At 41.2% G+C, this 14,899-nt stretch overlaps 1 protein-coding gene across 3 annotated transcripts in view; it reads right to left on the minus strand.

Moving 5' to 3' along the window:
- slc12a7b (solute carrier family 12 member 7b) overlaps positions 1 to 14,899 on the minus strand; it is a 53,017-nt gene that overhangs the window by 19,392 nt on the left and 18,726 nt on the right. For all 3 annotated transcript variants that reach the window (XM_070928409.1, XM_070928411.1, XM_070928410.1), the window contains exons 2-3: positions 1,476 to 1,570; positions 587 to 718 (exon numbers count right to left, since the gene is read on the minus strand). In XM_070928409.1, coding sequence (XP_070784510.1) covers positions 587 to 718; positions 1,476 to 1,570 — 227 coding nt within the window. The remainder of the gene's footprint in view (positions 1 to 586; positions 719 to 1,475; positions 1,571 to 14,899) is intronic.

Below are 14,899 nucleotides of genomic sequence, written 5' to 3' on the forward strand. Positions count from 1 at the left end.
GTATGCAGCCCCTACAAAATATAGCCTCTTATAACTGCAGATTCCATTTTGTCCACTGGTAATACTCAAAAGCGTCCTATCTAAATGCATTAGAATTCATTATTAATGGTCCAATTATTGGGTTTTTACTTTCAAACACAAAAACAGTTATTGAAGCAATACAAGCTTACTGACTGGACTTGTAATAACTCTCTCGCAAGATTTAACTTGCAAAACAGAATATGTTAGTAACTGTAACTGGATGACTATTTATTAAGTGTAAAACAATAATACATATAGTAAAAATTTGATATTGCTGTGTCTACAATGGTTTGACCTTTTCTTTTATTGCAAAACACTGATAACGTTTCACGGTAGGTATATAGGGTGAGCAAAGACACAACATGCTATGGAGAAGAAAATAAGTGCTCAAGTTTGCATACCCCCCCCCCCCCTCCGGAAAGATTTGAGAATAAAGCAAACAGCAGGGCTTCACCGGTCAAAGACCCTGTTATGTAATGGCAGTTCAGCAGGTTCAGCACTGTACTGTACGTAGAGAAGTCCACCTTAAAGCTCTGGTATTGTACAAACAAGGCTCTGTCTGTACCTTAACAGCTTTCTTCTTGGGCCCCTCATCATCATCAGCCTCCTCATGCTCCTGGGCCCCCTGGGTGAGATTGGTGTAGTTTGCCAGTTTATTGAGGAGAGATGACACCATGGGGTTGCTGTCCATCTCCTCCTGCAATAGAGAAATGATCTTTTAACACGCTGAGCAAGAGCAGGATCACAAACTACTTTCTCAACTTGTCATTTGGTTTAAACTTCATGTTCCCAAATCACAGTAAGATAATGTACAGTATGTGTCGACAACATGCACAAAAACATCTTTTAAAACTGTAATTTGGCCTTTGGGTGACTCTTCCAGGATCAAAGCGAACAGTGCAATATTTAGTTAACCGTTCAAAGCATCTTAGAATAGCCTGGCTGAGTCCGCTTCATACATAGTGGTGAAAACAGAAGCCAATGACCACAGAGCGGCAAGGTCTGCCAAATGGCAGAGCCAAGCACCTGGCAAAGGTTCAGCTGAATGAACTTGAAGGAATGCACCAGCTTTTATGGCAAATAAACCCTTTGATTGACGCATTGTTGTTGCCCGGCGAAGATTGGTACTTTCACCTCCTTGTGTGCTATTTATTTAGTTCACCACAGCTCGCCCTGATGCTTTAGCATACTGTGCATTAATGAATGGTTTGCGCCCCATAGCCTCGTTCTAATTTAAACTGCAGAAATAGTTCTGGCAGTGAACGTTTACTTTAAAAAGGATATTGATGTATTTGTAGCTTCTACTCCACAGTTTGGGGTTTCTCCTTCATGGCCTATAACATCTTGCCAAAACAAAATCACACTGCTACATTTCCTTGTGTAGTAAAACACCCCCCTTCCCTGTGTAAAGCGTCATATCAAGTTGTTGATGATGAAAACTGCGGGACATTTACCTCAAAAAGGGCCATGTTGGTGCCATCGTAGCTGTTGCCTTTGTCATTCTCTGTGTTGTTGATAAAGGGACTGTTTTCCTTTGGGACGCCATCACCTGTGGAAACACAACACAGTTGTTTCTCTTCAACATGTCATGTAAGCAAAGCCAAAATATGGGCGGTGGCTGGCAAAGAAGCACACTCCGCTGTTTCCACTGTCAGCCATATTTGCAACAACCTGCTTCCTCTTCATGGACTTTCGTTGTTTTACGCTCATGAAACAAAGGCTGTCAATGTTTGCATTAGAGACGTCACAGTCAGTTTGTGCACCCAACCCACATGCTTTAATGCTAAACAAGCCTGACCATTCTCCAGTGCTATATCTCTATATATCTCTCTATATATATATATTCACCTTCATCGCTAATTTAGGCCACATCTACAAACAATAAATGACTTGTCTGCTCTCAATTGCAAACCATTATTAAGGTGAAAGTATTTTCTTTTTTGTAAACAGCAGAGACTAAATGCCCCAAAGCCACTTCGGAGTCTCTGCCTTGCACTCACGTGCATTTGAGTTTCATAGTTTTGTATACATTTTTAATAATCCAGGTCATGATGAGGACTTCTCATAATATGCATTAATAATTCATACCTCAACTTTAAAAAAGGTAAATGGACTCTCACTCTATGTAACTGAGCAAAGGAACACACACACACACACACACACTCTGAAAGCACCAAAAGTAGAGGCTTTCTGGCGAATGCATAAGCACAAATATTGTCTTTTGATTATCTATTCGGATTCTACTAAACACACACAAGCAAACTTTTCACATAGAGCAGGTCTAGACTGTACCCTTTATAATATTACAGTCACATCATTTAGTTTACAGCTCAAAAAACACATTTAAGAGTGCAGTCTTTAAATTTGCATTGTCATCTGACCCCATCTATCAAGGATTTACACTCACATACTCACCATGCTTGGAAAAGCATGGGAAATATGCTTACGCAGAATACAATTGGATCTCATTTCGAGCTCCTAGCCCATGAGCTAAAGGACAATAGATACCGCAAATGTTAAGGTCTTAAGTTTCAACAAAACAAGTGCGCTTAGGTCCGTCATAAGTAATTTTAAGAAGTAAATACACCTTCTTCTCTGCGTCTCCACTTAATAAACCGCAGCAGAACTCACACAGTCGATCTACGTCACGCGCAGCAACCGTTCCGTCTTCAGAGACGACATTCTACACCAAACTGTGAACCACGTCGGCCCTTTGTTGCCGGGGCCGGCAAACCTGCACAGCGGCGCACTGAGCAAATGTTTTGAATGAACAGACAGCTTAGAGCGTAGGGGCTAAGAAAGCGGAACATGCTGCAGTCGAGTCAAAAGGTAAACAGTGAGCGATCTTATTTCCAGACAAACGTGTTACGATAAAGATTGTCTGTGTGCTTCCCTTCCTTCCATCACATGGAAGATGGAAAAGCCCTCTTGTCATGCTACTTCGATTGAAAGCACAAATGTATTCACACATGCGAATAATATAACGTAATTATCATGCTAGTATTTTGTATACACTAACTACTTAATTTGGCTTGTTTTCAAAATATACAAACCAAGCAGGAGGAAGATGAAGTCATTTATTTCCCATGACCAGATATACCAGACTTTCCCTTATTCCCTATGTAGGTTCAAAATAAGCTATGATTCTGAGTAAGAAGTGAGAAAAAGTGTCAGTTGAAGTAGATCCCAGTTCTGTCATGCAACAACATGGCATAATAACATAATAAAACTCTGCTGGCGTAAGCCTTAGCAGAACAAACACAGAGACAAAAAGGTCTACGTTGTGCTTTTCAGACAATAACACACTATAAATAAAAGCCAATAAGACAAACAATGAAACAAACACGAGTTTCAAAAGGATTAAAAGAGAGAAAATACAACAGGAAACAAAACAGAGGTGGTGCCTATAAACCTCTTGAACTGAGGAGCAAAGAAGTCCGTACCAGAGCACCCACAAAGAACTAACACAAGGACAATGGAGGACAGAAAATGAAACCGACAACAACACTATCATCCAGACGCAACAAACGCAGATCCACTACTTTTAATGACTCAAAGCCTTTGCAAGTACAATTCAGTCGTTCACTACTCAATTCTGTTTGGCAGGCTCACAACAATTCAGAATTCAGAGGCAAAGAAGACAGTGATTATTTATCCAAGCCACTTTTAACTAGAGTCTGCAAAGTGCATAACTTCATTCTATTGACAAAAATGCTACTCTGTGCACTAGGGTCTTCTTCATTCATCAGTGGGGCTGCCTACTGTGAACCCTGGCCGCTGTGGGGATTTCATGGGTAACTTTTACTGCTTGATCCAGCTGCAGGGGGAATAAGAGGCTTGCAGCGTGGCTTAGCCCGGTGTTAATCGCAGGGAAAGTCACTATGTCCTTGTGCTGTGTAGCTCTTTAAAACACAGTCTGAGCGGGATAGCAGAACATATTAGGTGAGGGCACAGTGTTTCAATAAGCTGGGATGACGGGGAATGAATTTAAGACAATGACCATTGTACTGCAAGAATGCAGCCAAGGGTAAATCAACCGCCATCGCTTGGCTTAGTAGGGTGCTACACACCACAGGTAATCATTGTCTTAAATGACACTAGCTAAATCCTCTTTGAGGCCGGGCGGCAGGCTAAAACTGGCATAACTGTTTCCAAATCAGGTGAGGTTTCTGCTTTTAGAAGGTGTCCGCCTGTAAGGTGGTTTAGACGTCACAGGAAGTGAAAAGAAACACTGAAATCACTCCAGGTGTAATGGTTACACATTAGGTGCTACAATAAGTCCAACCACACAGTTAAGGAAATTTTATGAAATTCTATGTTTCAACTTTTAAATAATAGTAAAAAAAAAAAAAGTACTGCAGTCTTGAACATACAATGCCACAGTCAGAAGGTAATACACTTTGTACTGGAGGTCTTCCACCTGAACTCAAAGGCTCTTGCTAGTACAGCATGTACTCAACACTGATTACAGACACACTGCTGCATTGCCAAACATTATCTATCATGATGGAGAGCACATGTAGTTTTTTCCTAATACGACTTCTTTGGTTAATCATTATGTTTAATGCAGAGCTGGAACAATTTGTCAATTCATCTATTTTTGATAAACCTTCGATTTGATAAATCGATCGATAAAAGTTGTTAAATCAAGCAAAACATGTCAGATATTTGCTGGTTCCAAGGATTTGCTGCTTTTCTTTGTTTTATATCATGGTAAATTAAATATCTTTGGATTTTGGACTATTGGTTTTACAAAACAGGCTCTGAAAACTTGTGCTGGGCATTTTTTTTTTCTTTACAAATTTCTGGTACTTTATGGGCGACGTCATTAATCAATTAATCAAAAATATAATTGATTGATTAATCAATAATATAAACAATTGTTAGTACACTTCAGACAGAGTGGGAAACTTCTACCTGGGGACGCACATCAAGTATTTACCACAAGATAGCAGTGGTTTCTGACTGTTGCAAATACAGTAGCAAACTGAGACCTTTCATGGGCATTAATGACATCTAAAAAAAAAACATTACACTGGTATTATTCTTTTTAATCTTTCTCTGCTTAATTATTTGCATCTCTGTGTCTTAATTGGTTTTTGCCTAATGTGGAATAAAAAAATGCCCTCACCCCATGGCAACACTCTTACAGTCAATGAAAGCTGGGATCTCATGCCCCTTTCAGCTAGAAATACCTAAAATGGAAGATATGTGGTGACAAATTTTGTCCCACCTCCATGTCGTTAAATCCTCCAGTGACCTCAAGTTGCACTTGCACATCACCCTTCCAAACTAGGCAAATGTGCCAGCTGCCACAAATCCTCCGAGTAGATGCCAAATACTGCAATTACTGCAGTCCCCGTTGTAGATTATGTACTAAAGAAAAAAGGTACAGGGACAAAGAAATTACTATGGAAGATGAAGAAATGCCTATGTCTGTACATGTCTGTCAGTCTGTCCACATATCGTCCGAACTGTTGGTGCGTAAATGTCAACATGCGTGTGTATGTTTGAGTGTGCTTTGGTGTGCTGTAGCAAACAGTCCTGGGGGACATGGTCCAGATTCATATACAGTAGCAGTGACAAGACTCTGGCCTAGTTAACAGATGTTAGCCTTCTGTGCACATTACACATGTTGCCATGTATCTTGGACTAATTCGCTCTGCTTCCTGGAAATTCATGTTTACATCCTCCGACTAAATGGGACAAATATCAGGGCATTATCTTATGGGGCAACACAAAAGGGACAAAGAGGGCTGACCTTCAACTGGACAACCTGGGTTTGCCCACCTGGATATTGCTACAGCACCCACCCCGCAACCCCGAGAAAACCAGCTCAGTTATGATGACTGACCAGGTACATACTGCAGAGACGGCAGCCTGCTCTTTGACATTATTACTCATCCTGCATTGCACAAAATCCTAACATCAGCTGTTCTCATGTCAGTTTAGGAACGCTGAAAGTGCACTGCACATACAAACTCGTTTTGTAAGGCGCAAAGGGTGTAAATGTTGGCAAATATGCACCTGGTCTACAGGAGAGAATGGGGGGGATGGAGTGGAACACTGACGAGGAAAGCTGCAAGGAAGTGAAGCTGATAATGGATGCAGAGAATGTCCAATCTTTCAGTGTCTCCAGCTAAAGGGATCTATATCGCATCAGACTGCTCCTGTGACTCTGTTATATGTGCACTATAATGTACAAACCCTGATGTGGAATCTATTTATGATAGAGCCATATGGACGCTTACACATGAACAAGTGGAACTGCACTGTAGAGAATCTTCCATTACCACTCAAACAACTGCAAAGGTTGAATCCCATCAAACCTAAAACTACACTCAAGCAGTGTACCTGTGTTTTGTTTTGTTTTTTTAGCAAACAGTATTTGAGTGGAGTCAACAGTCTTTGTGTAGACAGTGTTCGATTGAAGAGCTCAGAGTGTGCAGAGTCACCTTACTTAAAACTAGCAAACACATCTGCACTGAAAAACAGAATCCTTTCTTCCTGCTGCGTAGGAGGGAAGATGTTTATGTGCTGGGTTTAACTGTTTGGCAGTAAAAGAGAGCATGCAGGGTTACGCTGCATCCATTGTGTTTGACCTCTCCTCTACACTTCCCCTTCTTATTTTGCATGTATACGTAAGCGTTGTCCGAACACAAAACAGTCGAGGCCAACAATCGCCTTTTGCATCTGAACAATAAAATCCGGTAGTAGACACATTCTGCTTCACTATTGCCACATTTTCCACACCAAAATATAACTTTTTGGTATTCAAGCCAACACACCAACCAAAGCAAGTGGCCACGGCCGACTACGGCCTGTAAAATGGTTACCTCAAACGACGATCGGACGAAGATTCCAGCTATCAACTAGGTTGTCAAGAGAAGGCTGGACATTTGGTAGAATTCCTGTACTGACAGTATTTTCCACCGGTGTGAACACAAGTTCTGTAATAAGCATTCACGCAAAAAGACAAAAAAAGAAAAGATCACAAGACCTTGGAGGCCTGTAGTGTTCACTCTCACCACTCTCATCTCTCAAGAGGCTCTGATAAAAAGGAAAAGGACAACTCCTACCCGTCTCCAAACAACACACAGACAACGTTAGCAACTAACTGGTGAAGAAAGTGGAACATCTAACAGCTGAAGAGCCTGATATTTTGTTGGAGGTGGTGGAGACCAAACAAGAGCTGGAAACAAGAGCTCTATTTGCCAGGTGGCAAAAACACAACTCCAAATGCATGCTACAGTAGCTAATGTCCTTCAGTGAGTGCCGGTAAATAAAGTGTGCATGTATTGGAAACAGGCACTTGGGTCTTACAGCTGCCTTGTGTGCTTTTACTTGACCAATGTAAGAAGTGATTCAGTAACTATACCAGTGAGCTTTGCAAGTAATTGATCACTGTCTCATCATATTGAGCCCGTTAGCCAGCTTCACGTTCATGGCAACGCTACAAAACGTTTAGACCAGACTGATTACAGAATCAAAGCAACCCAATGGGCTGCCTATAATAAAGACGGTGGAAGGGAGAGGGGTGAAACCTCTTGTGTAATTGTTGATGAATGAATGCAGGTGTGTGTGTGTATGTGTGTGTGTGCACATGTTCCACTTCTGCAGGTGGTGAGGAGAGTGTCCCTGCGCTATAGCGCATTAGGTGACCCCTACAAATGTGACATTGCTAGAGGGTATGCGGTATGTAAGCACCAATGACCATATGCAAACTAACACAAATTCAAACTCAAAGTTCAGTTCAGTTAAAGTCTTTGTCGATGACATTTATTTAATTACTTGTTTTAGTGATTTATATATTAAAAATAAGACCAGTTTCCATTTCCGGGGATGTTATTCACCGTATTCATGAAATTAAGACTTTGTCAACTGCTCCAGATATTGTATGTTTCAAGAGCGGCACAAACACCAGAGCATGATTCTGCAGAGAAACATGAGGAATGACAAGCAGCTTGACAGGCACTTAATATGATGGGGCTCATTTCACTCATCATTATGTATCATATTTGAGCACTCTACCTCTAACTGATTGCACACTTAATAAATAATAAGTGATGAAAGAGCTTGCTGCCAAAGACAGCCCAAGCTGTTGGCCAAGACAATGTTATGCTGTGAGCATTGTCAGGAAATGAATATAAAAAAAAACAACTACTTAAATGTAGTTGAAACATGTAAATATGTAAGAACCAGGGTGTGTGAATTCCCCACCATTACAATTTCTTTGGTCAAAGTCCTGGTATCATTGCAGGATATAGCAGTTGCAAGTGCAGATGGTTTTGTAAATCCTCCTCTTTGGAACATAGTGCTAGATTGCCCCGACATCTGATCGTTAAAGAGCATTCTTTTACATCACAGTCAGCGATGTTACATAAGGAAGTGGGATTCCCTGACCCTGCCACAGGGCACTGCACAGCAGAAAGTCGTTATTCGCCAGGACAGTTGTCAGTCTGTCATTTGTCGTTAATCACTCTTCTCCCATCGTAGTTTCTCGTTTAATCTCAGCGTTTTGAGTCTGTGATCACATCCCCGGCTAAAGAAGCCGCGGGGGAGCTTGGGCTGAAGTCTGACTTCATCAGCACACTGCTTACTGACTGGTAGATTCACCAGCAGGCACAGGTACATTGAGGATGTGCTAATGGTTCGGCTCAGCCTCTCTGGTCACTGTGGTAATAAATGACCACGCATACTATTTATAACCACTAAGCTGAACACTGTGACGACGCTGTAAGCTGCCTAACACTGCCGGAGTTAGCCCATGGCTCCGTGTACCAAGAAAAAAAAAAAGCAGAAAGAGGGAGGGGGAAAAAAAGATAGAGCTGAGTCCAGAAACTGCAAGTCAAAAATCAGTTCCTCCAGCTCAAGGTTAACGGAAAAAAGAAAACATACAACTATCAGCTTCAAGATTAAGAAGCAGCGGAAACTAAAAAGCAAATTGACTTCATTTATATGCACTTCAATATGAACTTAGTCGAACTACTGGACAGCACCAACAGTGCATACATTTTTAGGGTGAATTTCTAAATGGCAGAGTTAGTTCCATGCCTTGCCCAGTGATCCATACAGAACCACAATTCATTCTAATATGACTTTTGACTTAGTGAGTCCCTAACAACAGAAGCACCACAAAGCTGTTTTGCTGTTAATACTTTTCCATCACTTAAACAATTCACACCAAATCTACAATAGGGACACAACACGCTGACGCCTCTTCTAAAGCCACATTTATCTTTCTTGAGGAGCATCATTACACAAGACTAATCCATGTGTGCTACAGAAAGCTCATAAAAAAACCACTATCCTTACAAACCAATCCTATAAAAAAGGGGGAAAAAAAGCTATAGAGAACAAACTCGTAACCAAATACCCCAACACAGTCACAATTTACTAGCTGTAATATAGGGGTGCCAGCAAAGGGCAACTGAAGGAGTTAAGTTAAGAAAAACTTACCCTTCCGTCGAGACCCTCCCCTCTGCTCCATTCTGAGGAGCGGGGCTGAAAAAGGGGGTGGAAGGGAGGGGATCCTAGCAGTGGTCCCTGAGGAACTCCAGTAATGGGGGTCCAAAATACAGAGATACTGCTACTGAGATGCAGAAGTCAGGAATGCTGCCTGTGCTGTGTGGATAATGTGAGGATCAGCTATTTCTGTGACAGCGTGTGTGTGTGTGTGTGTGTGTGTGTGTGTGTGTGTGTGTGTGTGTGTGTGAAAAGTGGCCTGTGACGACGATGTCAGCGACATCAGCCATGCATCACAAAGCTGACGACAAACCTGCACGCACACACACACACACACCTCCCTGAGCTTCTGATTTCTGCTACACACACACAAACATGTTTGAACACACACACGCAAAGGAGGAGGAGCAAAGAAAGCGAGGGAAGCAGAAAGCAGTAGTAAAACAGACAGCTTTAGGGGGGAGTGTGGCAGGAGAGGGATGGATGGACAGATGGATGGACGGATGGACGGATGTGCACACACACACATGTAGGACAAACAGGAGAGACGAGACAGCAAGAGAAAGCTGGAATAGCATTTCCACGGAAAACACATTCGTGAACTTGTGGCCCTGAGAAAGCAGAGAAAACACTTATCCAAAGTAAGAGCTGTGCAGTGTATCATTTTGAATCAATAATTGTTTACTATTTTAAAACTGCAGGTGGAGCCTGACTGAGCGGTTTCATTTATAATCCGACCTCCTGACTGACCTCCAGGGCGCCGTAGGTGGAGAGGGTCAATCGATCAGCAAGGCGCAGGGAGCACGTAGGACAATACAGCTGGAGGCTGCAACCACATGCTGTATTTTGGTAGTTTATGTTGACACCATTATAATAAACTTAACTAAGACTGGATAATCCCATGAACATTTGATTATCCATTAGTCCGTTTACTATTTCTCTGATGAATCAATTACTAATATAGTCTAAGTGTAAAAAGAAATTGCAATAAACAATAACATTGTTGTGAATTTTGACAAAAGAACTTTGAGAATGCCTTGAGAGATTCATTGACAGTCAAAATTGTCGTGGATGGCTTTTTGTTGAACGACTAATTGATTATTTGACTTTCATTTCAGCACATAAAAGACTCGAAGTAACATCCCTCTGAAGGCAGTGTTTAAAAATAAATGGATCACTATTTTTAATATCATTTTTAATTAGTATTATTATACAATATTATTCCATTTTTAATAATAAAAGAATCAAATCATTCAGGTAAACCCTGTATTTTGCACGCTGTAATTTGTGTTGAGTAAATAAAATGCGTTTAATATTGTGAGAAAACAAACAAAAAAATCAATAAACAGCACCATCATCTAGCCTGTATTATGTAACCATGTGAGATGTAAGCTAGCAGGAGCTGGAAGGGTGTGCCACAGCCCCAGGAAGCGGCTAGACAATGGCAGCCCGAGCTCTGCCCCGGCCATTACCCTAAAGCTTTGGATGAACCTAGTGCTCTGCTGTCCACCTTTGTCTCGGCTGTCCATTAATCTGTCCGCCCAAGAGCATGTGAAGTGGGCACTAATCACTTAACCAGATTAGGCTAATCCTGAACTTTTTATAAAGCACAGAAGCTCAATTTCTGCTGCAGTCTTCTGGACGCCTGTCAGTCAGGTGAGTGCCCTTCACCCGGCGGAGACATATGGGAGACAGGCTGAGCGTGGCTCTGGCGCCGCCCATGTGTGGAGTTGGAACTGTGATCGCTGACTCACCGGGTACTGCAACATTTTTGACAATACTGGATTTCCTGACAGCAATTTATAATTAATTTTTAATTTAATAACGTGATATTTACAAAAGACTTGCTGACTACTTGAATTCATAAGCTGCAGTGCCCACCCAGCTTTCACCCGCCATCTGAAGACAAAACTGAACATCCGCTGCTAGCATCATTAAATTGACAGATGTGTCTGGGCAGAGCTTAAAGAGGGACTATCAAATCACACAGTAAGAAGGATTTAGTAGTATCAAGCTCCACTTGGTTTGATGTCAGATGGCTGCTGTTATAGTTATTTTGTGTGTGTGTGTGTGTGTGTGTGTGTGTGTGTGTGTGTGTGTGTGTGTGTTGCACTTTATTATATCCTAAGCTTTTAAACCCTTCAGGTAAACAACACTGTCTGTTATGCAACACACAGCATGGGCGGGAGAAAAAGGACAGAGCACCGAGGGTTACTGACAGTGTGTTTATATAGGGTTGAGGGTTTATTGGAAACTGTAAAACATCCATACTACGATTGGGGGGGTGGGGGGTCGTTGGACATTTATCTGACTGACACCAGTTAAATGACTGTTGAGTGATAAGAGCCTATCAGATGTGTCGTTACTTTGGAGCAAACTGTGAATTTAACTCGTCATATCAAATCTTCACTGAACCTGTCCGCGCGTACAAGATGATGATGTGTACGTGGAAGTGGTTGAGAAAGCGGGAGTGTGTCAGAAATTAAAAGAAAGAGAAGGAGGGAGAGAATAGGGGTCGGCCAAGGCTAATGGGGATCAATGTTACTTAGTGCAGCTTACACCTGAATCCTCGCTGCCATGTGTATGCACTCAGCATGAGAATGGTAAGAAAAAAAAATAGTACATTGCTGGCACAGATTAGGTGCCTTTAAAACACTCCACTGCCACTACTACTACTTGTTCTGTTCCTAACATTTCACTTTTTTTCCAGTTTTACATAGTTTTATCCAAAAGCTAACGTGCATGCAATTTTGTTTTTCCAAAGACACATCAAATGGAAATTTCCACAATTCAAGCTACTCTGCTGCGATTTAACACACAATCAAGAGCATCACAATAAAACATATTAATTACAAATAGAGCGCATTATAGATGGAACAGAAACCAGTGGCAATTGGATTGGTTTTTACACAAAAGTAATGCAATTCTAGACATAGTTGACATCCATCTATACTTGAGATTGCAAAGTCAAATGCCATAACAAGTAACATTTCTCCGAGTCCTTTCCAATTGTTCTGACCAAAAGTGCAAATGAATCACGATCATGTGAGAACAACAATGAAATCATCTGACTCCTTACAGGCAGGCAAACCCTTTTCCCTAAAACTAAGCAGTCTCCACCCAAAGTTCCTTTTTTATGACCTGCTTGTGTGGCAGAAAGTGGACCACGGAAATCACACACACACACAAACACACACACACACACACACACACACGAACACACAGTGAGAAGTAAGTCCACACTTCTCCAGATGGTGTCACTATCTCACAATTTCAAGGGAGGTTGGTGGATGGTGGCAGGTATTTATACCAATGAAGAAGAGGGGAATGTATGTCCGCTCACTATTCTAGTTGTCACAAAAAAATGCAATTTATTTCGCAATATATATTTAATCTACAATGTACCGATTATTTTCTTTAGGAAGCTAAACCAGTCAGAGGACTGCAACACAGTGGGCAGCCATTAATACCAAAGCTCAGCTAGGTGATGACGTTGTGGCCAGTGGGGCCAGTCTTAGGTAGTGATTTCATTTAGGATCCTAGTGGATTCTGATGGAGTTGGTAAATAGTTAATAGAAATAATAGAAACAATACTTTCCCACTTCTTTGCTGGAGATTTTGTGTCTTTCTTAAAACAGATAGCTGTGCATGTCCAAAACCACCACTATGTGTGTTGGTGTGCTGTAATGCCTAAAGGCACATCAATAGCATTGACCCAACACTTAGCTGTGGAGAGTAAGACTGCTAATTGCTATTGTTGGTGACCACATCCGAGGGTGGGGACATTTTACAGCTATTAAAATGTAGCTTGGTTCTAACCAGACTTTCACCAAAGGGCTACTTCAATCATGTTTATTGGTTTGCTTAAAATTGGAACAGCCAAGTCACACCATGTCATGCCATCAGTCAGCAATGTCACACAGAATTTAAACAGGTGAAAAACTGTTTACCAGTCAACAAGTCCAAAAAGTGAAGTTTAAGACCTGCAAGCAAATACTTGGTCTTAAGCCTTACGTAACGATGACAAAAAGAGGATTTCTTTTTGCTGTAACAGACATCTGAATTGTTAGGCTTGTAAACATAGTCAAAAGAAAAGGAAGTGGAGACGTTTGCCATGTTTGTACAGTCTATGAACCTCTGTCAACAAAAGTCATATGAAACCAGAGGGCCACACACGAAACAACAGCTAATATTGAAAGAATAAATAGGGAGAAATGAGAAAGCCACAAAAATTGTGTGTGTGCTTATCATTTGAGGGCTTATCAGAGACATCATATTGAGAGCAGGGAACCAGTGGGGAGGAGATCACTGAACAGGAAAGATTGTTTGTCTTTTTTAGCTTTAATCTGTATTGTTTATTGGAATTTAGGGATTTCACCATTGCAGACAAAGACAATTTTGAATCACTCGCTAGGCATCTCCTCTGACAATATTTTAATGTGTGTACATCATGTGCAGGATTTTTTTTTTTTTTCTTAGGTGCAGGCAAAATGAAGAGTCTCACCTTGAATACGTTCCTGGATTTTTTTTTTTTTTTATGTCCTTATCTTTACAAGCCTCCCATCCGTCTTTAGCACGTGGTCATACTAGTTTTGTAGCTTTGTGTTCCCCAACCTCCGATGTGTGGTCGAATCTCAATGAAGTTTACATTTTAGTGTTCAGTAAATGTTTGAGGCTTGACTGGGGTGGCTGTTATTGCTGTGAATTCTTCACAGACAACAAACACCCACAAAGAACGTGTGAATAGATCGCATATGTTAGAGAGCTGTTTGTGGGTGAATGCATATGGTGTTTTTCTGCTTAATCTATTAATTTAATCTGTAGTGATAGCCTAAACCTTCAAGATTCAGAAAAGATTAGGCAACCATGGGCACAGCAAATATTTATGACACCATTTTCCAAAGAGTTATTTGGGCGATCTATTTTATGAACGTTTCCGTGACCCACGTGTATGTTGAATAACTGAGTCTGATTGTGTTGCGGATGGAACAAGCAGAACTAAGTAATGGGGCCAACACAAACACACACAGAGTTGAGCAACATTGTAGAGTCAGGCTGGACACACGCTGCAGTATAAATAACAGTGAGCAGAGTTTCCAAACTACACCTAGAGGTCTGCAAGGGCGTGGAAGTGAGACAAGAACCAGGTCTTAACCTGTGTCTTTAAGACCTGACCCGACAGAAACCGACGTTACATTTAGGCAGTCTTCTTCTTCAAAGAGAAAAATGATACTGTATGCTCGCTTAGGATACACAGAAAGGTACATTATAATCTGTCAAACTCAACTTAGTTTATGCTAAATATCAGTCAGATGAATTTGTCTGCTGAGGAGCGTTTTTCCCCATTTAAACTTTACAGTTCAAACAGTCAGAACCAAAAACAGAATTATGTAGAGGCCTGATCACAGGTCGT

Source organism: Enoplosus armatus, chromosome 21 (genome assembly GCF_043641665.1).
Source record: "Enoplosus armatus isolate fEnoArm2 chromosome 21, fEnoArm2.hap1, whole genome shotgun sequence".
In the NCBI taxonomy this organism is placed as follows: Eukaryota; Metazoa; Chordata; class Actinopteri; order Centrarchiformes; family Enoplosidae; genus Enoplosus; species Enoplosus armatus.